Source organism: Bos taurus, chromosome 10 (assembly GCF_002263795.3).
Source record: "Bos taurus isolate L1 Dominette 01449 registration number 42190680 breed Hereford chromosome 10, ARS-UCD2.0, whole genome shotgun sequence".
Taxonomy (NCBI): Eukaryota; Metazoa; Chordata; class Mammalia; order Artiodactyla; family Bovidae; genus Bos; species Bos taurus.
The window spans coordinates 54,471,210-54,499,072 of NC_037337.1; the positions used below are offsets into that span (position 1 = coordinate 54,471,210).

The 27,863-nt window shown below is 36.5% G+C and overlaps 1 protein-coding gene across 2 annotated transcripts in view; it reads left to right on the top strand.

Annotated features, from left to right (window-relative positions):
• Window positions 1-27,863, top strand: part of NEDD4 (NEDD4 E3 ubiquitin protein ligase) — a 144,459-nt gene that overhangs the window by 44,933 nt on the left and 71,663 nt on the right. Inside the window, exon 1 of one of the 2 annotated variants that reach the window (XM_010809316.4) lies at window positions 6,782-10,144. The exons of the other annotated variant lie outside the window; for it this stretch is intronic. Coding sequence (XP_010807618.1) covers window positions 8,594-10,144 — 1,551 coding nt within the window. The 5' untranslated portion in view covers window positions 6,782-8,593. Of the gene's footprint in view, window positions 1-6,781; window positions 10,145-27,863 lie in introns of those variants that run through there. 2 annotated transcript variants of the gene reach the window in all.

The following is a 27,863-nucleotide window of genomic DNA, read 5'->3' on the forward strand; positions in this document are numbered from 1 at the left end:
TCTTCCTCAAGGTCTCTCACGGCAGGGGATTCAGAAAAGTCAGCCTCTTGGCCTGACCTTCCTGCACACTTATGCTGGTACCCTGGTTGATAGTCCCAGGCTCAGGAGCCTTCCCCTCCACACTCCAGTGGAGGTCTTGGGGTTGCCTGTATCCAGTTATGACATCCCATCCTTTCCCTTATCCCCACTCTTCTACTGAATACAAAGGAAAACCTCTCTAACTGATGAAATTAAGTTCTCTAAAGAATTGCCGATGTTCAGAGAGACAAAAAGCAAATATAACCTGTTTTTATTTTTATAAAAGGATAGTTGTGATTCCTAATTTCCTAAAGACTGTCTTGAAGTCCTACCCTCTTCCTAATTTGTCTTGAAACTGTATTTCAAACCTTTTTAGCATTTTACATTTACATTTAAACCTGTAAGATTTGAATATGGAGGCATAAGAACAGTGTTATGTAGTCAAAGCTTATCAATTACTAAACAGAAGCACAACAAGAATTAAAACAGTTTTATTCATTTTGTAGCTAACATAGAAACTAGATTTTTTAAAGAATCTATTTTTAGTGTTGGACTATATAACACTTGGTTTTATAGATGTGATAACTGTACTAGTAACAGAAGATATTGGAGAAGGGAATGGCGACCCACTACAGTATTCTTACCTGGAGAATTCCACGGACAGAGGAACCTGGCAGGTTACAGTCCATGGGGTCACAAAGAGTCAGACACAACTAAGCTACTAAGCTCAGCACAGCACAACTGAAGATATTTCAGATGAAATGATTAATTAGTATCATTATAGGCAAAGGTACTTTTTTGCAGCCAAGGGAGACTTCATCACTAACTTGGCAATCTAATTTTGTAAGGCTCAGTGACAGATGTTGATGATTTGCTTATCATTTGGTTAGTCACAGAGCTTTTTATTTTCTGTTTGTATTTTTGCCTTTTTAAAAATAAAATGGAGAATGTTTTTACTTTTTCCTTCTGTTGCTACAGATCTGTTTTCCTTCTTGATGGGACCAGGTGAAATTTAGTATTGGTGTTTTGTAATCATGAAATAAACATACAAAAATATGTATACTATAATATTTATCTTAAATAATAAGACAAATATCTGTATGCTTATTATTCAACTTAAGAACTTGAACATTACCAAAATCTTCAAAACATCCTTTAACCCTTCCAATAACATCTCCTTTTTCTCTCCCACAAGTAGTAACCACTGTCCTGAATGTTGTGCTTATCATTTCTTTGCTATTTAACAACTTTTATCATGTATATATGTATCCCTAAAAAACATAGTGGTTTCCGTTTTCATATTTTTGGATTTACTAAAATAGTAGCACTGTGAATAATTCTTTCCTCTGTGACATGCTTTTGGCTTAATGATATATTTGTGAGGTCAATCCATAGGAACGTATTTCACAAGTGCATAGTTTTCCCTTCATCTGCAAATGCTGTAATACCACAATTTATGTATTTATCCTGCTTAATAGATATGAGTGTTGTTTCCAGGTTTGTGCTATTACCAATTGATAAACATTCTTGTTGTGTTTCCTGATACACATGTATGATTGTATCTCTCAGATTAATATTTTGGGCTTGAATTGCTGGTCATGGTATTACTGTGTTATTTTTCCTGTTGTTCGTGATACCAATGTGACTTTCTCCCTGATTCTTGGGCACATCATTAGTGAACTTTTTTATTTGAATTATTTGCATATTGTACACAAGGAGGGATAGCTCATGCTGATGCTTTCCACCTGCTTATAGTTATCTAGTCTTTTTGCCAGTAATCTTAGTATGGTGTGACTCTTCATTGCCAAAACTAATATTTGTCATGCTCTGATTAGTGCATTAACACTCCTTGAGCATTTACTGTGTATAGCGTATATACAGGGTATCATGATTTGTCAAAAGAAAAAAGCATTACTTATGATATTAACAATGGAATATTTCTAAAAGCAAAAAGAAAATAATGCATTGAGCAGCATATTCTAGATCCCTATACCAAAGAGTCAGAATTCCTTGTAGTCCAACTTGTGTTTTGGTATATTCGCTTATAGCTCTATACAAATTATTTAATCCTTCTGAAGATATTTTATGAAAATAAAATGAGACAGTAGCTATCAAAGCACTTGAAAATTTTTCATCTTTAATATAATGTGTGATTTAGAGTTCATGGACTTGTGCATTTACGGCTGTCTGATATCACATTTTGTGTGTTAATTATAGTATGCATTTTTGGCATACATTGTGTTCAGTACTCTGTTATGCATTAGAAATATAGTTTTTCTTAAGAAGCTCACTTTACTAGCAAAAGGGAATAAGAAATAATTAAGAGTGGTGCATGTCATTGTAATGCTCTGATTTGTTGCTGGTCCCAGCAGGTAATTGAAGTGTACAGATTACCTGAGATGTCACAGAAGCTATAGCCATTGATGGAATAACAAGCTGGATTGTGTAGCAGTAAATTGACCTGTGCACTGTAAATGCCATTTTACCTTCTCCTGTAGCATTCACAACTAAGTTAGAGACACATCCTTTTCCTAGCAAGGTTCTCTTTGGAATGTATGGCAAAGAGCAAATATACTTTAAGGAGAAAGAATTTCTAGTATTTTGGAAAATGTTTGCAATATAAATGATATTTTTTCAGCCAGTTTTAAGAACCTGGGGATTATAAACTATCATAGTTGGGTAATGGTGTTGTTAAGGGTGATGGGATGTTTGGGACTGATGTGCCTTTAAATGAATTCTACATATACCAATGCAAAAGTTAGTGCTTCTGTGTCACTCATTTCAGTTCAGTCGCTCAGTTGTGTCCGACTCTTTGTGACCCCATGGACTGCAGCACACCAGACTTCCCTGTCTATCACCAACTCCCAGAGCTTTCTCAAACTCATGCCTATCAAGTTGGAGATGCCATCCAGCCATCTCATCCTCTATCATTCTCTTCTCCTGCCTTCAATCTTTCCCAGCATCAGGGTCTTTTCCAATGAGTCAGTTCTTCACATCAGGTGTCCAAAGTATTGGAGTTTCAGCTTCAGCATCAGTCCTTCCAGGGAATATTCAGGACTGATCTCCTTTAGGATGGACTGGATGGATCTTCTTGCAGTCCAAGGGACTCTCAAGAATCTTCTCCAGCAACACAATTCAAAAGCATCAATGCTTCAGTGCTCAGCTTTCTTTATAGTCCAACTCTCACATCCCTACATGACTATTGGAAAAACCATAGCTTTGACTTTGTGGACCTTTGTTGGCAAAGTAATATCTCTGCTTTTTAATATGCTGTCTAGGTTGGTCATAACTTTTCTTCTTCAAGGAGCAAGTTTCTTTTAATTTCATGGCTGCAATCACCATCTGCAGTGATTTTGGAGCCCAAGAAAATAAAGTCTCTCACTGTTTGCATTGTTTCCCCATCTATTTGCCATGAAGTGCCATGATTTTGATTTTTGAATGTTGAATTTCACTCTCCTCTTTCAGTTTCATTAAGAGGCTCTTCAGTTCCTCTTCACTTTCTGCCATAAGAGTGGTGTTATCTGTATATCTGATGTTATTGATATTTCTCCTTGCAGTCTTGATTCCAGCTTGTGCTTCATCCAGCCCAGCATTTCTCATGATGTACTCTGCATATAAGTTAAATAAGCAGGGTGACAGTATACAGCCTTGACGTACTCCTTTCCCAATTTGGAACCAGTCCATTGTTCCATGTCCGGTTCTAACTTGCTTCTTGACCTGCATACAGGTTTCTCAGGAGGCAGGTAAGGTGGTCTTATATTCCAGTCTCTTTAAGAATTTTCCACAGTTTGTTGTGATCCACACAGTAAAAGGCTTTAATGTAGTCAATGAAGCAGAAGTAGATGTTTTTCTGGAATTCTCTTGCTTTTTCTGTGATCCAATCTCTGGTTCCTCTGCCTTTTCCAAATTGAGCTTGAATATCTGGAAGTTCTCGGTTCACATACTATTGAAGCCTAGCTTGGAGAATTTTGAGCATTTCTTTGCTAGTGTGTGAGATGAGTGCAATTGTGTGGTAGTTGCATTGCCTTTCTTTGGGATTGGAATGAAAACTGACCTTTACCAGTCCTGTGGCCACTGCTGAATTTTCCAAAATTGCTGGCATATTGAGTGCAGCACTTTCACAGCATCATCTTTTAGAATTTGAAATAGCTCAACTGGAATTCCATCACCTCCACTAGCTTTGTAGTGATGCTTCCTAAGGCCCATTGACTTCACCTGTCTGGCTCTAGGTGAGTGATCACACCATCATGGTTATCTGGGTCATTAAGATCTTTTTGTATAGTTCTTCCATGTATTCTTGCCACCTTTTCTGCTTGCCATCTTCTGCTTCTGTTAGGTCCATACCATTTCTGTCCTTCATTGTGCCCATCTTTGCATGAAAAGTTCCCTTGGTATCTCTAATTTTCTTGAAGAGATCTCTAGTCTTTCCCATTCTATTGTTTTCCTCTATTTCTTTGCATTGATCACTGATGAAAGTTTTCTTATCTCTCCTTGCTATTCTTTGGAACTCTGCATTCAGATCGGTATATCTTCCTTTTCTTCTTTGCCTTTCACTTCTCTTCTTTTCTCAGCTATTTGACTTCTCCTCAGACAACCATTTTGCCTTTTTGCATTTGTTTTTCTAGGGGATGGTCTTGATCACTGCCTCCTATACAGTGTCATGAACCTCTGTCCATAGTTCTTCAGGCACTCTGTCTGTGAGATCTAATCCCTTGAATCTATTTGCCACTTCCACTGTATAATCGTAAGGAATTTGATCTAAGTCATACCTGAATGGTCTAGTGGTTTTCCCTACTGTCTTCAGTTTAAGTCCGAATTTTGCAATAAGGAGTTCATGATCTGAGCCCCAGTCAGCTCCCAGTCTTGTTTTTGCTCACGGTATAGAGCTTCTCCATCTTTGGCTACTACCCAAAGTGACACATGTGTGTCACTACCCAAGAGCTATGTCTGCACACATCCAGCCTCTGAAGCCTTAGGAGACTCCTATATTTCATATTCTATGTGGACATGCTGTGCATCTCAAGTTTAGTGGTTGTGTTAGTCAAGGTTATCCAGAGAAACAAAACCAATAGGGTACACATACATGCACACGGAGAATAAGAGAGGGAGAGATAATGAGGTGGGGGGGGGATTGATTTATTTTAAGGCATTGGCGTGTCTGAAATCCGTGAGGTGGTACTGGGAGGTTGCAGATTCAAGTAGGAGTAAGGCATCTGAAATCTGTACGGCTGGGCCGCAAACTGGAAACTCAGGCAGGGTTTCTTGTTACAGTCTTAAGGCAGAATTCTTGCTTCCAGAAATCTGTCCTTTTTATTAAGTCCTTTAACTGATTGAGGTCCACTACCACCCACTCCAATATTCTTGCCTGGAGAATCCTGTGGACAGTGGAGCCTGGCAGACTACAGTCCATGAGGTTGCAAAGAGTTGGACATGACTGAAGTGACTTAGCATGAACGCACAACTTATGGAGGGCATTTTGCTGTATTTAATGTCTACTGATTTAAATGTCAATCACATCTAAATAATAGCTCCATAGCAACACTTGGATGGGTGTTTGACTCAAAACTTAGCCAAGTCAACATGCGCAATTAAGCCTCACAGGGGACATCGACCTTCAGAGTTCTAGTCAATGATTAGTATAATCCTGAGCCTGTCCATAGGGGTATATAACCACATTTATTTTCTGTGTAGATAATCGAAAACTAAATATCTCAGAATGTGGGGTCCTGAGCTTCTGTCTAATCCTAAAATATGATCTGTTTCATTCTAGAATATAAAATGCTCTATGATTTGCATAGATTCCTCCCAAGTGAGGTCTGGTATCACTCTCCAACTCTTCTCCCCTTGAGGTTAAGGTTGATACTCCTCTCTTGGCATCTCTTTGGCCAGGAGGCTACATCTTATCCCAGGTTCTCTAGGTTGCACACTGCTCTATTAGTGGTACAGATCCTGTGCAATCCCAGACCAGAGCCAGGAATGCAAACTGTTTAACCTTTCTAGAATTGAAACGCAGCCTAGAGTACAAGGAATTGCATTTGATTATCTTACTTTTCCTTGGCTGAAGCCCTCTTTGCAGATGTTTCAAGTATTTTGCCTTATTGTCCAGCTGCAGTGTTTTGATATTTCTTTAGAAGTAGTAGCTAGGTCCATCCACCATCCCTCCAGCCTCATCTCTGGTGTTACTTGGTGCTTACATCGTTCCAGCGCGATCTCAGGAGGATCAGAAGATATGCTTAGTTGTGATCCTGGAAGCTTAAAATGTAGTTAGGGGACATGAAGCTGATATTTAGAGTGAAGCTTACTGTAGCTTTACTATAAGAGAAAGAGAAAATGCTTATTCAGTTAATTGTTTCATATTAACACCCAAAAGAGATTTGCTGATTAACTGGAATTTTTAGACTACAGGCATGAGTGGTTATCTCATAGGTTAGCTTATTAGAAATAATCCATTTATTGAGTCATCCCTAACTTAATTTGAGAAGGAAAGCTGAAGTTTTTTGAAGGTATAGTGAAAAGATTAGGACTCTTCCTTATATAAAGAAAAAAAGATTATAAGGGAATATGTACTGAAGTCTATAAAATCATAATGTAGATTATACCAAACCAAAACAACATAACAATTTTATTACTAAGTTTACAACTGTACACATTCTAAAACATAGTAGTATCTCATTCTAGTCAGAAATAGAATCTAGTAAATTCCATATTTCTGTTTTGTCCTGTCTTAATTGATTAAAAACACTGTTTAGAAAATTATGATTGAGAACAGATCTATCCTAAGTTTTCTTTTTTAAACAAAGTGCAAGTATATGTTTTACATATTTGCTTTTACTTAGGAAAAAAAAACTTACTTAGAAAAGTACAACTTGGGTGTAGTACTATGTGGTGTAAACAACTGAACTATTTTACTTTTTACTTTCCTATGAATGAGCCAGTATATATTTATTACTGGAGTTCCAGCTGTAAAATTCAGGTAAGAAGTTTAAATATACCCTAGAGTATTATTTAAAAATAAATGTGTTTCTTTCAGATAGAATACCAACCTTGGTCTATGACTTTTAGGGGAGAAATTAAAATATTAAACTTTTATTACCTAGTAAACTGAAAATAAAGTAAAGGTTAAATAAATACAAAGCAGAAAAAAAAAATATATATATATATATACAAAATCACAACGTCTAAAAGGACAAACAGTATATTGTTCTCTCCTGCGGGAGCTTTATCAGCAGTGGTAAGTAATTCCATCTTTAGGTCAGTGCTAGTACTCAAAAATGTAAACAAGTATGTACTTTGTCTATATAAAGAAATATGCCATACGGTTTATGCTTCTTTATAGATATCAAACAACTAAATGAATTGTTTCAATGCACCAGTAGGGGCCAGCAAAGAGCTCTTAGAGTTTTTCAGAATAGAGTTGGCAATGAGATATGTTTATTTGATGTGCTAAATCCTTTTTAGACTTCTTTACTTACCACAACACTCTCTTAAGTGAATGAATTGCATAGACAGTGGAATAAAATATCTTGTGTGCTCAAAGTATATTGGGGTATAGTTTTTCTGTCTGATCTGCATATATTTTTAATGGAATGTTTGCTTAGGCTATTTCTTGGCAGAATTTTAATAGTCAAAATATAAATGGAATCATTTAAAGACTGTACTGCTTGGCTGGAAAGGCCTTAAAATTACAGGGGAAAATGCTTGGTGACAGCTTCTCACAAACGTTTTTTTCTCAGACGTATGCTCAATTTTTGCAATAGTATTACTAGGCAAATTTTGTATTTCGATCCTTCAGCTTTCACTTTTTATAAGTACGTAGTGTTTTGGAAACTAAAATATTTATGTTTGGTTTAATGCTAAACTTTTAATTCACCCCCAAAGTTTTGGTATTTCCAAATATATACAAACATTTGAACTTTCTCCTTTTAAAAATATTAACAGTCTATATTCCTTTCTACATTTACTAAGTTGACTGGATTCCTAGTATGGCCACTATTTGGAAATGCAATCCTTGATTTGATACTCAATTACATGGAGTTTCATTCCTACCAACTTCCTGTAATCCTATCCCTATGGGTAAAAATATTAGTGGTCAAACTCTGCTGGAGAAAGTATAGGCACCGTGATTCACAGAGTTAAATGTTCATTTAGTAGAGCTGGAGTGAAAAAAATACTGTTTCAACTTGAAATGCTAGAAGATTGTTGTTCTTGTGTTACTCATTCATGCAAATTGGAGAAGGTATAATTGAAACAAGGTTGGCAGTGTTTGAGGCAGTGTGCTGCAGCTGAGCTCAGCTTAAAGGTCGCTGGAAATCAAGTGCTTTGTAAGTGAAGGCATTTTGACTACAAGCGATTCAAGACATTTTGGAAACGTCAGTCTCAGTAATGGGCCGTCTTTTTCTTTCTATGCTATCTGGTCTTTAAGGTTTTACTTAGGATAAAAACTACTACTTCTGAGCTCTTTCAGGCACCACAAATGATTTTTTCTTTTGCTGCAGTGCAGCTGCTTCTAGCCTGTCTACCGACAGAGATCTTTGTTATGACTCTCAGCCCTTAACATGTTTGGAAATGAGAACAAATGGCACAAAGCTTACGATTGCACTTTGCAGCCAGAAGAAGCAATACTTATCCTTTGTCAGAAACCTCCGGAGATGATTTGGATAGCAGCATTCACATGTGCTTCACGAGACCAACACGGATTTCAACGGCGAACGTGGTTCAAATGAAGCTGACTCCCAAACAGACTGCACTAGCTCCGTTAATAAAGGAAAACCTTAAGTCTCGGGAAAGATCATCTTTTCCTTCACCTGAAAATGTTCATAAAAAGAGCAGCTGTCTGCAGATATCATTACAACCAACAAGGTACAGTGGATGTCTTCAGTCTGGCAATGTCTTAGCTGATGGTGATGATGCTTCGTTTACTTGTGTCTTAAAGGATGGCAGTGCTGTGGTTGATAATGAACTGAATGCCATGGATGATGGTAACCTCTTAAGCAGTCCTGCCATTTGCAGTGGTAGTCTTAGTAACTTTGCAGCCAGTGAAAATGGGTCTTACAGCAGCAATGGTAGTGATTATGGGTCCTGCACAAGTATCACCAGTGGAGGTTCATACACCAACAGTAACATCAGTGACAGCAGTGGTTATACTTTTCCACCAACTGATGATACCTTTTTTGGTGGAAATTTATCTTCTGACAGCGCCTCCAATAGAAGTGTGCCAAACAGGAATACTACTCCATGTGAAATTTTTTCAAGAAGTACAAGTACAGTTCCCTTTGTCCAGGATGACTTGGATCATGGACTAGAGATTATGAAATTGCCAGTGAGCAGGAACTCGAAAATTCCACTAAAACGTTGTTCATCCTTAGTCATTTTTCCTAGGAGTCCTTCAAATACCCCACCAACTTCTCCAACAAGTACAGGTACTCTTTCAAGCAAAGGATCCTATCAGACCTCACACCAGTTTATTATTTCTCCTAGTGAAATTGCCCACAATGAAGATGGCACTAGTGCTAAGGGATTTCTTTCAACAGCTGTCAATGGACTTCGGTTATCCAAGACAGTCTGTACTCCCGGAGAAGTAAGAGACATACGGCCTCTTCACAGGAAGGGCTCGTTACAAAAGAAAATCATTATTGCAAATAATAGTCCAAATCAGACTGTCTGTGAAAAGCCATCTGAAGGATATTCTTGTGTTTCACTGCATTTTACCCAACAGAAAGCAACTGCATTAGATTGTGAAGCAGCAAATGGTGATTGTAAACCAGAGATGTCAGAAACTGAGCTTAATTCTGATCCAGAGTTTATTAAGCTTATGCATAGGACATCTGCATGTTTACCATCCTCCCAAAATGTAGATTATCAAATAAATATCAATGGACAGTTGGAAAGACCAAATTTACAGATAAACAAAAACCATGCTCTTTTACAGAGAAGTATTTCATTGGGGGGAACTTATCCAAATGTTTCCTGTTTATCTAGCATTAAGCACAATTGTTCTAAGGGGGGACCATCTCAATTACTCATAAAGTTTGCATCTGGAAATGAAGGTAAAGTTGATAATTTAACCAGAGACAGCAACAGAGATTTCACAAAAGAACTACCTAATTCTTTAAAGCATTCTTGTAAGGTAAGTTTCCTTTGATTTTGGAAAATGTTAATTTATACTAGAATAGCTCTGTGAAATATTTGGTAAAATTTATTATAACTTGGCTGCTTTATATATTTTTTTGGTCCTTAGCTAGCAAGTACTTTGTAGTCATGAACTTGATATTTATGAATCTAAAAAATGCCTAATAGTTTTTCACTCTATTTATTATTTTATCAGCATACAAAATATGCATTAAAAAAAAAAAACCTTTCCAAAGTGATTTAAGCCATAAAACATTCTGTAGCATAAGAACAGGCTTTAACTAATAATTTGTTTTATAATATTTTGCCTTAGTATATTTTCCCCTTGAGTGGCATGGTGTTTTAAAGTCTAACTCCGTATTTCATTCTTATTTTCAAAAATGCTCATTTAGTATTTATTTTAAAGCATTATAAATGCTTTAAGCATTAAGCATTTTGAAAAAAAGCCCTTTTAAGCCCTCTTTAAGCTTTATGAAAAAAGTAAAATATCGAAAGCCACTTAAAGTATTAAACAGTAAAAAGTCTACTTAAATGTGAAACTTTTCTTATAAGTGAACATAGAGAAAATATTTCTTTGAAATACATATATTTATTTGATCATTGATAAAAACTATTATACTGAATGTTTAAAGCAGAGGAAAAATAAATGGTATTTGCATTTGTATATACCCTTAACCACAGGAATTTTGTTCCACCCTGTTTTTCTTTAGCTACCAGTTAAGAATGCCTTCTAAAATGTAACTCATTCCTTCAATAATATTGAACTCTAAATTTTATATTTTTATGGTTTCAATTGCTAGGCATTTCCTAGTTATCTTATTAATTTGTTATTTGGGTAATTTTGCTTTATTATAGTAGTAATTTAACTCCAGTGAATCTTAACCAAAACAATTTTTTGTGTAATTTGGCCATTCCAAAGTATTTTAAGTGTTTTGAACTTGAATAGATTTTTAAAATTTCTGTGTTTGGAAGATCTTGCCAGATTTTAGGAAATTTTAAAAAAAGTATTTCTGACTAAACCAATTCTAGATGACAGTACATAATAGTTTGAGGCAAAGAAACTTATCTGCTTATCTGTGTTTATATAACACTTACTATCAAAATTAAAGTGTTTTTTAAAATTTCTGGGCAAATAAAATATTAAATATTTGCTAGTTTGTTTTCTCTCTTTTGAAATCTGATGAATATAATAATTCTTATTACCAATGCCCAGATGTTAATATAAGCAACTACTTTACTGAGGATGAATAAAAATCACATTTCACATTCCAATGTATGTTTTAGAATTATTAATTCCGTTTGCAAAACTTTTAAAACACTAACTGTTAAGAGATTATAATCCATTCAATTATTTTGTCTCCTAAAAAAAGCAATTAAGTGATACTGTGAAAAAACGTATTAGTAGTTTGCTAATTGAATTACATGTACCTTGCAAGTGTATTTTACGTTTAATGAAATAATTAACCTGAAACAAATAATTGACCTAGAAATATATATAAAAATATTCTTTAAAGAATTGATTTTGTGGTAATATTATAGTTTGTTGTTGTTGATACTTTTGAAAAAATGGTCTTTTTAATGTTTTTAAATTAAATTTGACTGCCTTTTGTGTGGCTAAAAGATATACTTTCACTGGTTTTTCTTTAAAATTGGGTAAGCTAACTTAAACATATTTTGTGACAGCTGAATGCCTAGCTTTCTGCAGAATCTATTTTTTGCTAGATTATTCAGTTATAAAATAGTTGAAGTGTGTCGTTTGCTGGAAAGCTCTAAGTTGTTTCTCCTCTTAATGTTTATTAAACAACTTTTTATATAAGAATTGTAAACAACATAGGACCATTAAACAACACGTGCTAGATCTAAATTGATCTAATTGATTAATGGTAAATTAAGGGCTTGTTTTAAGAGGAAAATAGTAATGTTGTTTTTTCTAAACATAGCAGTGACAACAATAATGGGGTTTTAGAAATAATCCTGTGTTTATCAATAATTATATATTAATCTAATTATAGTGGTATATTGTAACTCACTTATAAATAAACAGCTCCCAAAATATTTCCCATGACTCCAGTTAGTCTGGGTTAGTATTCTGATATGCTGAGTCTGGATTCACATTTAACAAGTTGATATTAGAGTAGCATTTAGTAATGTCAGCTATCTGTACCCAGCAGCCGTGAAATTAAATCACTGCTTTGGTCAGGGACCCTGGTTTTTAAAACATGAAGAGGTCTACAGATTCTTTTCTTCTGTGTTTAGGGTCCAGTCTCTAGCAGAATAGTATCCAGTTTCTAACTCTATAATCAACAGCTCATTAATGGCTAATTATTTAAATCTAGTGAGAACTTTTATATGTATCTGCAACTTGGGTCTGTGTGTTGTTTACAATTTAGAATGAAGAAGAGACTTTGTAATCTGCATGATCATGTTTATCTCACTTATTTGCCTTCAAAGGATGTACCAATAACTGGCATATATTTATTGTATATACTTTTTGAGAGACAATATTACTTTTGTAAAGGCTTTATAATCTAGAAGTAGGCATTTGACATTTTAACATTGTGTGTCTTATCAGCTTGATCAAGAGAGAGATTAAGTAGGTGAGATGGTTTTTATTCAGTTACAAAAATTACCATTAGGTTTCTAAAATCTGTATAATTGTTAGTTTACTCTGTTATTGTTTCACTTTTCCCTATCTATGTTTTTAAAATTTCCTGTGTTGTTAGGATGCTCAGAAATGTCATTGCCCTGTTATTTTAAATACTTTAGCATTTGCCCCAGCTTGTTAATGTCTTCCATTCTTCATGTATATGCATATTTTTTTCAGAAAGTTTGGCTTTACATTTTTCTTTTTATTGTAAAGGTTTTTGTTTATTTTCTGTTATTTAATCTCAGATAGGTAAATTGCTTAAGCCTGGTATGGTAGAACTTTAAAAAACTGTCTCAATTATTTCAAAGCCTTTAAAACTAATCTCAAGATGGTACGTTTCAATAATATATTTAGTTGTTCTTCCCAAAATAACTGTTTTAAATATACACTGTTTTCAGTGTTCCATTATTTTCTGTCCTCATTTTATTAACTTTAGCAGAATATTTAGAGACATTTGGTTAAATTTATTTTGAACACTTAATCTTTCCTATAAAAATCAATATAGTTTATAAATATTGACTCTAAAACTGTGATGCAACAATGTTAATGACCAGTTTTAGAAACTTGGAGAGAAGTATGTGCTTGTACATGTGCATTTCTTAGAACTGAAGAACTAAAATACTAATTTCAGGGTGGTTCAGGGAGCTAAATTGTTTTCTTCAGAAATATTTTATATTTCTCTGGAGATGTTTCTTTAATTCATTCATCTAGCACATGTGTGAGTGCCTCCTGTTTGCCAGGCACGGACTCAAGCTCTGGGAATAAAAGATAATAAAGCACAGTGTCTTCCTGGGGGAAATCCCATTCTCCTTAGAGACATATTGGTAGACAAGAAAATTCTCAGACTAAAATGTGATGTGCTCAATAGAGCTGCATATGAGAAAGTGAGAAAGATGCAACAATATTTGTCTGAAGGAGAGGACCCGGTTGGTAGTCAAGGCTTCACAGGGGAGGTGACATTTGAGTTGAATCTTAATGGGTGAGTTGGAGTTCCCCAGGCAGAGAATCAAGGAGGATATTTAGGGCAGGGATTCTCAATCTCAGCACTTTTTTGTTGCGGAGGGCTGTCCTTTGTCTTGTAGGATGTAAGCAGCATCCCTGGTGTCCATTTACTCAGTGCCAGTGGCATCATCTGCCTCAGTTGTCACAATCAAAAAATGTCTCCGGACATGGCCAAATGCCCCCCAGGGGCAAACCTGACTGCTCTTGGGACACATTGCTGTAGGCAGAAGCAGCCACACGTACAAGGCTGGAGATGTGAAAGAACCACACTGTAAGTAGTTCAGTGTGACTGGAGTACACAGAGTCAGGGGTTGTGGTAGATGATAACACTGGAAGTGGTGGGAGTTCCATTGCGTGGAGCACCTCATGCTGAAGGAAAGCAGCGTGTCTCCTGCCGACAGACAGTAGTTAGGCGATGGAAAAGTTGTTATTGAGAGTGTAGTGTGCCTACTTTTGTGTTTTTAGATGATAATTTTTTTTTATGACACCATGGATTATAAGTGAATTAAACTTTTCTTAACTTGGCCAACTAGGTGAAAGGTGACATCATGAACTAAGATAGGGAATTCAGGAGAAGGGGCCAGATTGGGAGGGCAAAGAAGAAACCATGAATCATTAAGTTTTTGTCCTGAGAAGTTACCCTGGTAGTACTGCTGTCAAGTAGGGTAGTTGGAGATACGGGCTCTGGCTCAGGAGAGGAGTGAGAGCTGGAAATGTAGCTTGGGAGTTAAGCATCTAGTCAGATTTCCGTAAGGATGGACTGGAAAAAGCATGAAAGTGAGATGGGAGGAGTGATAAATCAGAGTTCTGGGGACTACTAACTTGGGAGAAGCAATGGAGGAGGAGATAAAAAGGAGACCAAGAGTCACCAGAGGGGCAGAGAGGCCAAAAGAGCTTAGAGGCCTGAGGGCCAAGAGAGTGGAAAATTCAAGGCGGGCAGCATACAATGCCATGGAATTTATGTATCCATTGAATGTAGGAGGTCTTCATAACTTCAGTAGGAGTAGGCTCAGGAGAACAGTGTGAAAGCCTGGATGAAAAAAGAATGAAACAGGTAAGGAAGCAAAACAGGTATAGCTTGTTTGCTCAGTGTCACAAAAATAGTCATGAGTTAGTGTAGGCAAGTTTTATATTTAATGGCTACAATATAGAGGACAAGCATGGTGTTAGGCAGATATAATTGCATAAGACAAATTGTTACAAGAATATTGCAGCCTGTTCTCTAGGAGAAAAAAAGTTCTGTTAGCTCCCTATTATTTCACCTTAGAACAATAGAATAAGTGAGCACAGGCAGAGAAAACTGAAGTGGGGAGTCGGCAATATGAAATGAAGGGAAAAAATTAGGAGTGAAAATGTGAGATGGCCTATGAGTAGGCATAACTCTCGGTGAGCAGGATTATTCAAATTTTCTCCTGCCCCTCCCTACCACCAAAAATAAGACAAAACAAAAATAGAGCTAGGTAGAAAACAAGTCAGGGTTTAAGGCTGCTTCCTAGACACTGCTTGGAGAAGAGACCCTCTGTCTTGCTGTCACCTGCTTCTTCCAGGATATGGAGCCCACAGCAGCTACCTGTTGTGAGGCCTGGCCCTTCTAGATCCTCTCTCCCCTTACAGGGAACAGGATAGATGAGAAGAAGCTAGGATCAGAGCCTTTGTGGGCAGAAGGGTCTTGGCAGAGTCCCTGGGTGTGGCCTGCCAATGTGTTGAGATCAGGAAGATGGTTAGCAGAACAAATGAATTCTGAGAAGGGGATCCAAAGATCTTGTCAGCATATCCACAAAATACCTGAAATCTTGCTCAAGTGTGTGGTTGGGTATTCTTTGTTGGCCAAATGTGAGACTGGAAGGCTATGCTCAGGTAAAGACCCAACACTGAGAGATATAAGAAAGCCTTTCAAAACAAGAGGTAAACGCATCTGTGCTTGTTCAGTGAGATATTGGGAGGAAGCTCTCAACATAGCAGCAGTTGTTGGAAAGTAATTTTACTTTCACTGAAACTTAAAAAACCTGTATAATATAATTAGAGCAGAACTGAGAACTTCTGAGAGAAGAAGAAAATTCTGAGAACTTGGAAGGGCAAGAAACTAGCATGTTTATGTACCTTGTAACCCAATTCATGGATGGGTCATAATAAAGAACACCTTGACCAAGAGATCCCATGATGTTTCTAGTGAGGTTCTGGAATATCTGGGGGTGGGGGGAGGATCATGATTTCTCTTGATTTAGATGTATTACATCTAAGATAAAACTGTAACATTGTAAAAAATTTTGTGATTTACTATAATAGAAAAAATATTACCAATCAAAAAGAAGTTTGTATCAAAGATATTGGTATTACAAGGGACAGTGGGTTTAAATGCAGTTGTTCATTAAATACAGAAACATTCTTAACTGAATTTTTATCTTTTGTCCTTCTTACCAAAGCTGAAGATAGCATTTTATGATATAGCTAAAATAATATCTAGGACTGCTTCCTTTTTTCTCTCTTTTCTCTCAAATGTTTGTTGGTAAGCTGCCTTCTGAGCTTCTGATCTGATCTGAAGCTGCCTTCTAATGCTTTAAGGATTACAATTAGAGAATAGTTCATTAAGTCATCATTTGGACTACCAATTTTCCAATTTTCATGTGTGTGTACCTCTCCTAGAAATCTTGTTAAAAGGCAGATTATGGTATAGTAGGTCTGGGTGGGGCCTGAGGGTTCTGCATTTCTAACATGCTTCCCAGGTCATACCAATGCTGCTAAAATTCCTTAATCACACTTTGAGAAGCAAGACTTAAGACCATTAAAAAAAAAATAAGGACAATAATACAGTTCATAGTTGAAATATCCAGCGAGTCTGTCTTCCACTTTTGCATAAAGAAGAACTGTATGTATACCATGGTCAGGGCTAAGCTAATTTGCAGGGGATTTTAAATCCACTTGGACATTTACACTAGTTATTGGTTGAGACCACGTAATACAGAAGGGATTGTTTGGACCAAAAGCCATTCAAGAGCTCAGTTTAGGGTACTACTGAGAATGTTTGAATCTTACATTGGCTTATGTAATGAAATGAAACGCCATCTATAATCAGTGCTTACTATGAGCTATCCTTTTGATAGATCTATAAGGAGAAAGTGAAAAAAATCCTTTATGTGTAATTTTGTGATGCTACTTAAAAGTATATATTCCTTCTTAAGCATAAATTGATATATGAAAATGTTAGGAACTGATCTTCCATTGGAGCAAGTGAAGAAATCTTACTGGTAGCTGAGTTTTTATGGTCTTCATGGCCTGAATTCAGGAAGCCTGTGTGTGTGTGTGTTTAGTCACTAAGTTATGTCTGACTGTTTGCGACTCCATGGACTGTAGCCTGCCAGGCTCCTCTGTCCATGGGATTTCACAAGCAAGAATACTGGAGTGGGTTGCCATTTCCTTTTCCATCAGGGAGTATAAAAGACATTAAACATTTCAAGTAAGCAATGAGAAAAAGGGAGCATAGCAAGAAAAAAGTTGAAGGTGGGGAGATAGGCAGGCAAGGAGGCAGGCAAATATAAATTTTCTAGAATTAATTGAATCTAGAGAAGGGGTTAGCAAATGAATAATCTTTTCTGGGCTCTCATTTACTAGAATATTATTCCCTAAATCAGAGACTGCTAGATACTTAGTACCTAGAACAGTGCGTAGCTCAAAATAGACACTATTAAGTATTCATTAAATTAATCTCTGAAGCCAAGGGACCCTTTGTAATGGGGTAGAGATGACTGTAGAATCTGGTAGGTGACTAGAATCTGAGGGTGACCAGACAACCTCGCACAAACAGATAACCAAACTGGGATATCTGAGGGATGACTATAATGATGAGTGGGAGCTTCTTGATGCTTCATCCTCTGTTTGAAAGAGTGGCACTCTTAAATGAATACCTTGTCCCTGGGGTGGATGCCAATGGAATATTATGATCGTGACTCAAGGATTCATTTCCACAGTGGAGTCTGATTCATAGCCTACATATTCCACTAACTGGTGCTGTAGAACTATGTGTCTGGGTAGAGGCTCAGATCAAATTTTCTAAAAAAGAAGATGGAATGGATCAGAAGTTTTAAGAATATTTAAACACAGGCCATTTGACTAGCTTTAAGTTCATCATTGTTTAATAAAATGACTTCATTTCAGACTTGATGTAACAGCCGATTTCTCACCATTTTTCTTGGGGTTTTAAGTAGCTGTTTTAGCTAAGAATGACCTTTACCTTTTGTACCAAACCTGAAAGACTGAACCCTCTTAAGGAGTTTCAGAGCTTAATGGAAACTCAAGTCATCTTCTAAGCAGATGAGTTTAACAAGTATTTATCAGAAATAGAATATGTGCCTACTGTGAGTGGCAAATATTATTCCTGGCTTTGAAGAGTTTGTACTTTAGACGAGAAGACAGCATTATCTGTTTAAATAAAGAACCAGAAAACAACATAATATATAATAATGTTCATATGCCTACTCCAGGCAGGTGAACACCTAAACTCTGAGTTATGTGATTGTCTATATAATTTTTAATTAATTCAAATTTTTCTCAAGATGACACAGGTGTTTGTTTTAAAAATCAGGTGTTTTCTCATTGAAGATTTCCTTTCTGCCTTTTTCTCCGTGTTCCCTCTCCCCAGAATTCCTATTAGCCCAAGTTTGTACATCTTGGATTGATCTTATAATTTACTTTTCTCTTCTGTTTTCTGTTTCTTTGCCTTCTTATTCTGCTTTCTGGAAGATTTCCCCCAAGTGGTCCCTTCTCTTTAATTTTAAAATTTTGGTTGCTTTAGTTCCTAAAGTTCTATCTTGTTTTCTGATGATTCCTTGTTTTTATTCTTGCTTTAGAAGTGCAGTCTCTTATTTCTCTGAGAATATTTTACTTAAGGCTTTTTCCTTTGAGTTTTGTTATGGGTCCTATGTTGTGTCTGGTTCCTGTGGGTCACTTTGCTGCTGTCGTTTGTTTCTCTGTGTTACTAGATGAAAAATTTCCTCCAGGTGTCTGGTGAACCTTGGCTGTCTGTTCATATTTGAGAGTGAGTCACTATGAAGTTATCTGGAGGCGCTGTAGTTGGGTGAGGCTTTTCAGATGGTTAGCTTCATTGTCAGGAGTCTTCTAACTGTCAGTATCTGGAGGTCTTGTCTCAGAGGTCAGTTTCTCCAGAGAAGAAATTTGCAATGATTGCCCAGTTATGTTTCATAGCTGTGGTGAGCGATAAACTAGGAATGGAGGTGATTTGTTTCACAAGTTCTGAAACTAAGTTAATTCAAGGTAAATCATGCCTTAAAAGTGATATTTACTTATCAAATTCTTAAGATACTAATTATAATTTAATTAATATACAGTCTGTAAGGTGCCTGATTTGCATAACTTGTCTGAAATACATTGTGTATATATATTCTAGAAGTGAAGATGCTCCCAGAAAGACCAGATTTAAACATCCATTATAATAGAATATGTGGTTTCCTTAACACATCTCCCAACCTCTTATATTTAAATGTAAATGGGGGTGCCTGTCCTCAGAGGAAGAGGATAGAGCTGTTAGAACTGTATTTTGGTGCAGACAGAAGGGAGAGGAGACCAGAATGGCCCCCTGGTGGAGTAGAACATTGGATGCTCACTGGCTCACTGGCATGTCATCACCTCAAATATGATTGTTTTAACTTGGACAAAATTCTGATATATTCCTTTTTTTTTCCCTTAAAAAAATAGACTTTATTAAAAAAAATTTTTATTGGGGTATAGTTGCATCACCAACTCAAATGACGTGAATTTGAGCAAACTCCAGGAGATAGTGGGATGGATGAGCCTGGCATGCTACAGCCCATGGAGTTACTGAGTCAGACATGACTTAGCAACTAAACAACAACAGATAGTTGCTTTATAATGTTGTGTTAGCTTCTGCTGTATGGCAAAATGAATCAGCTATATGAATGCTTATGATATGTTCTTTTTTAAACTTTTGACCCAATATCTGTGAAAGGTTGAATCAGTCAACATATTGTATTATGTACCACATTTAGAAAAACTCTTTGAGTTAGTGATTATCTCCATATTACAAATAAGAGAAAAAGATCAAAAAAGTTAAAAATTATTTAGTCAGGATCATAAGTCAAATAAATGTCATATTTGGACCAAAACTCAGCTCAGTTATGTATTCTAAAGCCCTTTTCTGCATTTCTAACCAGGAAGACTTCATTCCACACTGCAATAGGGGAAATCTACAAGATAAATAAAACTGCTTGGGGAAGGTTATTCTTGTAAAAATAGCATCAGAAAGGACAAAAAGAGAGTTGTCTAAAGGAAAATTTCCACTTAGGCTGACTACTACCTGATGAATAACTTTTACTCTCTGAAGAACAGGTTGAGTCCTGTTCAAGTCCAGATCAAGTCCTTTTTTTCTTGCCATTGTTGAGTGAAAGTGAGGTTCAGGGATTAGTTAAGCATATTTCTAGAGAAACAGTTTATCTTTCAAACTTTTCTTTTTCTTTTCTTCTGAGTTGGGACCCAACACTTATAATTACTTTCTTCTTTCTGATTAATTTTATTGATCAAATAATGCATTCTGTGTGTTTCTACCTCCTACGACACTCTTTGAGTTTTATTTCTCTTCAATAACTATTATATCATAAACTACCTAAACCATGGTAAACCATATGTCTTTTTTTCCCCCAGATATTTTTAAACTTTTTATTGTGGGAAATTTCCAAGACGCACAAAAGTAGAAAGAAGAATGCAGTGATCCCCCATGTATGCCCCCAGTGAACTCTCAGTTTCAGTAGTTACTAACGTCTTGTCAATCAGGTGATCCATCCTTCCCCCTCCTTTTTAAACTGATTTTTACTGAGTATAGTTGGTGTACAATGTTGTGCTAGTTGCTGCCAAGTGAGTCACTTAGACATCCATATATACACACTCTGTACTATGCAGTAGGTTCTCACTAGTTATCTGTTTTATTATAGTAGTGTGTATATGTCAGTCTCAGTCTCGTAATTTATCCCTCTCCGCCCACCCCTGATAACCAGGAGATTGTCTTCTACATCTGTGACTCAACTTCTGTGCTGTACATAGGTTCATTTGTACCATTTCTTTAGATTCCACATATAAGCGATATCATACGAATTTGACTTTTTCTGTCTGACTCACTTCACTCACTGTGGCAATCTCTGGGTCCATCCATGTCACTGCCAGTGGCATTATTTTGTTCCTTTTTATGGCTGAGTAATATTCCATCAGCACCATGTCTTCTTTATCCATTTCTCTGTCAATGGACATTTAGGTTGCTTCCATGTCCTCCGCTCCTTTTCTTCTGTTGTTGTTTTTTTTTTTTTTTTTTAGTAAATCCCAAATATCTTATGATTTTACCCATAAATACTTGGAGTGGATCTGTAATGGAGAAGGACCATTTAAATATACAAAATACCACACAGTCATTGTTTTTAACAAAATTAACAATAGTTCTGAACTGTTTTGACTGGATCTCTTTCTAAATCATCTAGGTCATTTTAGTATTGATATAGCTCTCTCCTTTAAGATGTGTCTATCTAATTCTTCATCTATGTTATGATGTTCATTCACTTTGGGGCTGAGTGAGCCAATTATTAGGCATAGGATTTTCTATCTCTTTAATCAGATAATTTTTGATAATATGTTTGTTACCAACATGATTGAGGCTGTCTTCAGAACCTAAAAGTAAAGTTAGAATTAGGACTTAGAGCTGATCACCTAACTATACCTTACCTCCCCCTTAATTACCACAGAGCTGCCTTGAGAGTTCAAACATCTGGGATACCTACCTTCCTAATTCCCTGGTAGTGTGAAAATGTGCTCAAAACAAATTAGCTGTATTAATTCCTCTTAAAGCTTCTCTGCATCTTAATTTTATGTTTATGGAATGAGAAGGATATGAAACTTGGTGAAGTTGTTTTGAAAATTGGAAATTTTTTATCTGTTTGGCAAATAGTTGGTGCTCAGTAAAAAGTGACTATTATTGTTTGCCTTATAATATTGTTGTGAGAGTATATGAAGGTGTATCTTAAACTATAAGGTGATACAGTGCATAACATAATAGTTATTTTTTATATGTACAATCTGAATCATATATAAATCTAAGAATCCAGGTTAACAGTTAAGTAATAGGAAATTAAAAGATGCTTGCTCCTTGGAAGAAAAGCTTTGATCAACCTAGACAGCATATTAAAAAGCAGAGACATTACTTTGCTGACAAAGGTTCGTCTAGTCAAAGCTATAGTTTTTCCAGTAGTCATGTATGGATGTGAGAATTGGACTATAAAGAAAGCTGAGCACTGAAGAATTGATGCTTTTGAACTGTGGTGTTGGAGAAGACTCTTGAGAGTCCCTTGGACTGCAAGGAGATCCAACCAGTCCATCCTAAAGAAGATCAGTCCTGAATATTTGTTGGAAGGACTGATGCTGAAGCTGAAACTCCAATACTTTGGCCATCTGATGTGAAGAATTGACTCATTTGAAAAGACCCTGATGCTGGGAAAGATTGAAGACAGGAGGAGAAGAGGATGACAGGGGATGAGATGGTTGGATGGCATCACCAACTTGATGGACAGGAATTTGAGCAAGCTCCAGAAGTTGATGATGGACAGGGAAGCCAGGTGTGCTGCAGTCCATGGTGTTGCAAAGAGTCGGACACGACTGAGTGACTGACCTGACTGAATAGGCAACACATGAAAAGAATACATTAAAAAGTAGTGTGAAAGTACAGACTAGAAATCTGGGGAAGCATTTCTTTCTAAGATTCTAAATCAAATATCAAGACATATTTTTCAAGTGAACACAGTTTTTCTAAAGCTCTATTAAAAATTAAAGCTCAGATCTTTTCACTTAAACTCAGTTTTGACTATGCATATTCTTGGGGACAAAACTATGACAAGACTTGATATTCAAAAGAAAGAAATAACTCAGCAAATTAATAGAAGAAGAGAATTAAAATCTAGAAAGCCCTCCAAGTGGACCACAAACCACTTTTTATGCAGTAACTGGTAGTGCTAAAGAAAGTGGTCCTGTAATTTTTTTCCCCCTCATTGAAAATACTGACTCATAAGAGACAACCTTACTCATCTTATGTCATTGACAGAGTCAGCTTGTAGCCCTAAGGTGATAGATTCCTTCTGTTCAATTTGTAGACTAAACAATTCCAGACCTCTCAAAAGGTGTTTTTTAAATAGACTTTATTTTTTTAGAGCTAAAAGTTTTAGATTCATAGCATTAGTGAGATTTCCTATATTCCCTACGCCGACCTATGCAGCCTCCTCCATTATCAGTATTCCCCACCAAAGTGGTACATTCATTACAATCAATCTATTTTGACATAATCACCATCATCCAGAGTCCATAGTTTAATTTAGGGTCCATTCTTGGTGGTCTATATTCTGTAGGTTTGGACAATTTTATAATGTCATGTACCCACAATTATAGTGTCATACAGAGTAATTTCACTGCCCTAAAAATCCTCTCTGTTTTGCATCTTTATCCCTCTATCCCCTGTCCCTGGCAACCCATAATCTTTCTGCTGTCCCTATAGTTTTGCCTTTTCCAGAATGTCACATAATTGAAATCATACAGTATGTAGCTGTTCAATTGGGCTTCTTTCACTTAGTATTAATAATACTCATTTAAGTTTCCTTCATCCTTTTACATAGTTTGATAACTGCTTGGTTTTTTTTAGTGCTAAATAATATTCCATTGTCTGTATATACCCTGGGCTTCCCTGGTAGTTCAGCTTGTAAAGAATCCCCCTGCAATGCAGGAGACCCCAGTTCAATTCCTGGGTCGGGACGATTCGCTGGAGAAGGGATAGGCTACTCCCTCCAGTATTCCTGGGCTTCCCTGGTGGTTCAGCTGGTATTCCATTGTCTGTATATACCTTAGTTTATTCACCTACTGAGGAACATCTTGGTTGTTGCCAAGTTTTGGCAGTTGTGAATGAACCTGCTATAAATATCTGTGTGCAGGTTTTTGTGCAGACGTAATTTTTCAGCTTCTCTGGAAATATCCCAAGGAGTGTGATTGCTGGATCATATGGCAAGAGTAAGTTTAATTTTTTAAGAAACTACCCAGATGTCTTCTAAAATGGCTCTATTACTTTTTAATCCCACCATCAATGACTAAGAGTTCGTATTATTCCATATCCTTACCAGCATTTGGTGGTGTCAGTATTCTGGATTTTGGTCATTCTTATATGTATGTAGTGTTTCACTATTCTTTTAATATGCATTTCCCTGGTGACATATGATATGGAGTATCTTTTCATATGCTTATATGCCATCTGTATATCTTCTGTAGTGAGGTGTCTGCTAAGGTATTTGGACCATTTCTTAGTCATGTTATTTTCCTGTGGCTGAGTTTTCAGCATTCTTTTTATATTTTGGATAATAATCCTTTACAAATGTGTTCTTTGCAAGCATTTTCTCCCAGTCTGTGGCTTGTCTTTCATTCTTTTGACAGTGTCTTTCAGAGAGTAGAAATTTCTAATTTCTTTGAAGTCCAGTTTATCAGTTACTGTATTTCTTTCATGAATCATGCCTTGGGTATTACATTTAAAAGGTCATCACCAAACCCAAGGCCATCTAAATTTTCTCTTATGTTATCTTATAGGATTTGTATAATTTTACATTTAGGTCTGTGAACCATTTCGAGTTCATTTTTATGAGGGGTGTAAGTTCTGTGTCTAGATTCATGTTTTTTGCATGTGAATGTCCCGTTGTTTCAGCACCATTTGTTGAAGGGACTATCCTTTCTCCATTGCTCTTTGCTCTTTGTCAAAAACCTACATATTTATGTGGGCCTATTTCTGGGGTCTCTATACTATTCCACTGATCTGTTTGTCTTTCACCGTTGGCACACTAGAATATTATAGTTTTACAGTGAAATAATATCAGTCCTCCAACTTTGTTCTTGTCCCTTAATATTTTTTTGGCTGTTCTGGGTTTTTTGTGTCTCTATATAGTAAGCTTTAGAATCAGTTTTCAATAGCCACAAAGTAACTTGCTGATATTTTGATTGGGATTACCTTGAATTTATATGATATCTTGGCAATAATAAGTCTTCATATCCATGAACATAGACTCTCTCTCCATCTATTTAGTTCTTCTTTGAATGCATTCAACAGAGTTTTGTAGTTTTCCTCAAATAGATCTTGTATGTATCTTGTTAAGTCATTTCTTAAGTATTTCATTTTGGGGAGTGCGATTGTAAACAGTACTGTGATTTTTTTTTTTATTTCAAATTCTACTTGTGCATTGCTGATACATAGGAAAACAACTGACTTTTCTTTATTAACCTTTTAGCCTGTGACTTTGCTATAATTGCTAATTAGTTCAGAAGTTTTTTGATCATTTTTTTTTAGACTTATTTTCTACAAAGATGCTCATGTCTTCTGCAAAGAAAGACAGTTTTGTTTCTTCTTTTCCAATCTGTATATGTTTTATTTCCTTTTGCTGTCTTATTATATAAACTAGGACTTAAGTACAGTGTTGAAAAGGAGTGGTGAAGGGGGACATAATTTACTTGTTCCTGATCTTAGTGGGAAAGTATCTAGTTTCTCACCAGTTAGTGTAATGTGAGGTGTAGGTTTTTTTGTAGATGTTTCTTATCAAGTTGAGAAGGTTTCCCTCTGTTCCTAGTTTATATCATGAATTGGTGTTGGTTTTTGTTAAATGTTTTTCCTGCACCTATTGATATGATCATGTGATTTTTCTTTAACCTGTTGATATGTTGGATCACATTAACTAATTTTTGAGTATTGAAATAACTTTACAAACTTGAGCTAATGCCACTTGGTTGTGGTGTGTAATTCTTTTTACACATCGTTGGCTTTGATTTGCGAATACTTTTTTGAGAATATGTTCATCAGAGATATTGGTCTGTGTTTGTTTTTTTTTTTGTATATAATGTATTCATCTAGTTTTGATACCAAGGTTATGCTGGTTTCACAGAATGAGAAAGTATTTTCCCTTGATTTTGTCTTCTGAAAGAGTTTGGTGTAATTATCTTCTGAAAGAACTGTATAATTTCTTTTTTAAATGTTTGGTAGAATTCATCAGTGAATTCCTCTGGGCTTGGTGCTTTCTGTTTTGTTAGGTTATTAATTACTGATTTATTTTATAGATAAAGGCCTATTCAGGTTATCTATTAATAGTTGCTTTCAGATCATATCAGATCAGTCGCTCAGTTGTGTCTGACTCTTTGCAACCCCATGAATCGCAGTACACCAGGCCTCCTTGTCCATCACCAACTCCTGGAGTTCACTGAGACTCACGTCCATCGAGTCAGTGATGCCATCCAGCCATTTCATCCTCTGTCGTCCCCTTCTCCTCTTGCCCCCAATCCCTCCCAGCATCAGAGTCTTTTCCAATGAGTCAACTCTTCGCATGAGGTGGCCAAAGTACTGGAGTTTCAGCTTTAGCATCATTCCTTCCAAAGAAATCCCAGGGCTGATTTCCTTCAGAATGGACTGATTGGATCTCCTTGCAGCCCAAGGGAGTCTCAAGAGTCTTCTCCAACACCACAGTTCAAAAGCATCAATTCTTTGGCGCTCAGCCTTCTTCACAGTCCAACTCTCACATCCATACATTACCACAGGAAAAACCATAGCCTTGACTAGACGAACCTTTGTTGGCAAAGTAATGTCTCTGCTTTTGAATATGCTATCTAGGTTGGTCATAACTTTCCTTCCAAGGAGTAAGCATCTTTTAATTTCATGGCTGCAGTCACCATCTGCAGTGATTTTGGAGCCTCCCCAAAATAAAGTCTGACACTGTTTCCATTGTTTCCCCATCTATTTCCCATGAAGTGATGGGACCAGATGCCATGATCTTTGTTTTCTGAATGTTGAGCTTTAAGCCAACTTTTTCACTCTCCACTTTCATCAAGAGGCTTTTTAGTTCCTCTTCACTTTCTGCCATAAGGGTGGTGTCATCTGCATATCTGAGGTTATTGATGTTTCTCCCGGCAATCTTGATTCCAGCTTGTGTTTCTTCCAGTCCAGCGTTTCTCATGATGTACTCTGCATATAAGTTAAATAAGCAGGGTGACAACATACAGCCTTGACGAACTCCTTTTCCTATTTGGAACCAGTCTGTTGTTCCATGTCCAGTTCTAACTGTTGCTTCCTGACCTGCATGCAAATTTCTCAAGAGGCAGATCAGGTGTTCTGGTATTCCCATCTCTTTCAGAATTTTCCACAGTTGATTGTGATCCACACAGTCAAAGACTTTGGCATAGTCAATAAAGCAGAAATAGATGTTTTTCTGGAACTCTCTTGGTTTTTCCATGATCCAGCGGATGTTGGCAATATCACAATTTTTTACTAATAGCATTGTTTTCATTTAAATGAGATGGCAACCCACTCCAGTACTCTTTCCTGGAAAATCCCATGAACGGAGGAGCCTGGTAGGCTGCAGTCCTTGGGATTGTGAAGAGTCGGACACGACTGAGTGACTTCACTTTCACTTTTCACTTTCATACATTGGAGAAGGAAATGGCAACCCACTCCAGTGTCCTGCCTGGAGAATACTAGTGCTGCCATCATTGCTGCTGTATTTTCAGACATTGTTGCTTTGGGGTACTGCTACATTCTACCGGGATGCAGTTTCTCCTTCTTTTCTTAGGGTGACTTCTTAGGAGCATTCTTAAAAAGCTTAACTCAGCTTTTCGTCAGGTAGGATGAGCTAACCTAATAATAATAAAAAGAAAGGAGTCCTGATTCCAAATACAGTATAGTGGAGGAATCAGTCAACTCAGGGAATTCTTAATGAGTGCCAGATAAAGAACTAAAATCAGTCATGAAACCAGAAAGTACTGCTTTCCTGAAAATTCTTCTAGAATGTCACTGTTCAGTACAGTAACTCCATATGGCTAGTGAGATTTAAATTAGTTTAAATGAAATAAAATTTAAAATTCTTAACCTCATTTGCACTAGACACACCAATGCCCACATGTGATTAGTGGCTTCTGCATTAGATAGTATAGGTACAGAATATTTCCCTTACTGCAGAAAGTTCTAATGGACAAAGCTCCTCTAGAATATTACATTTCG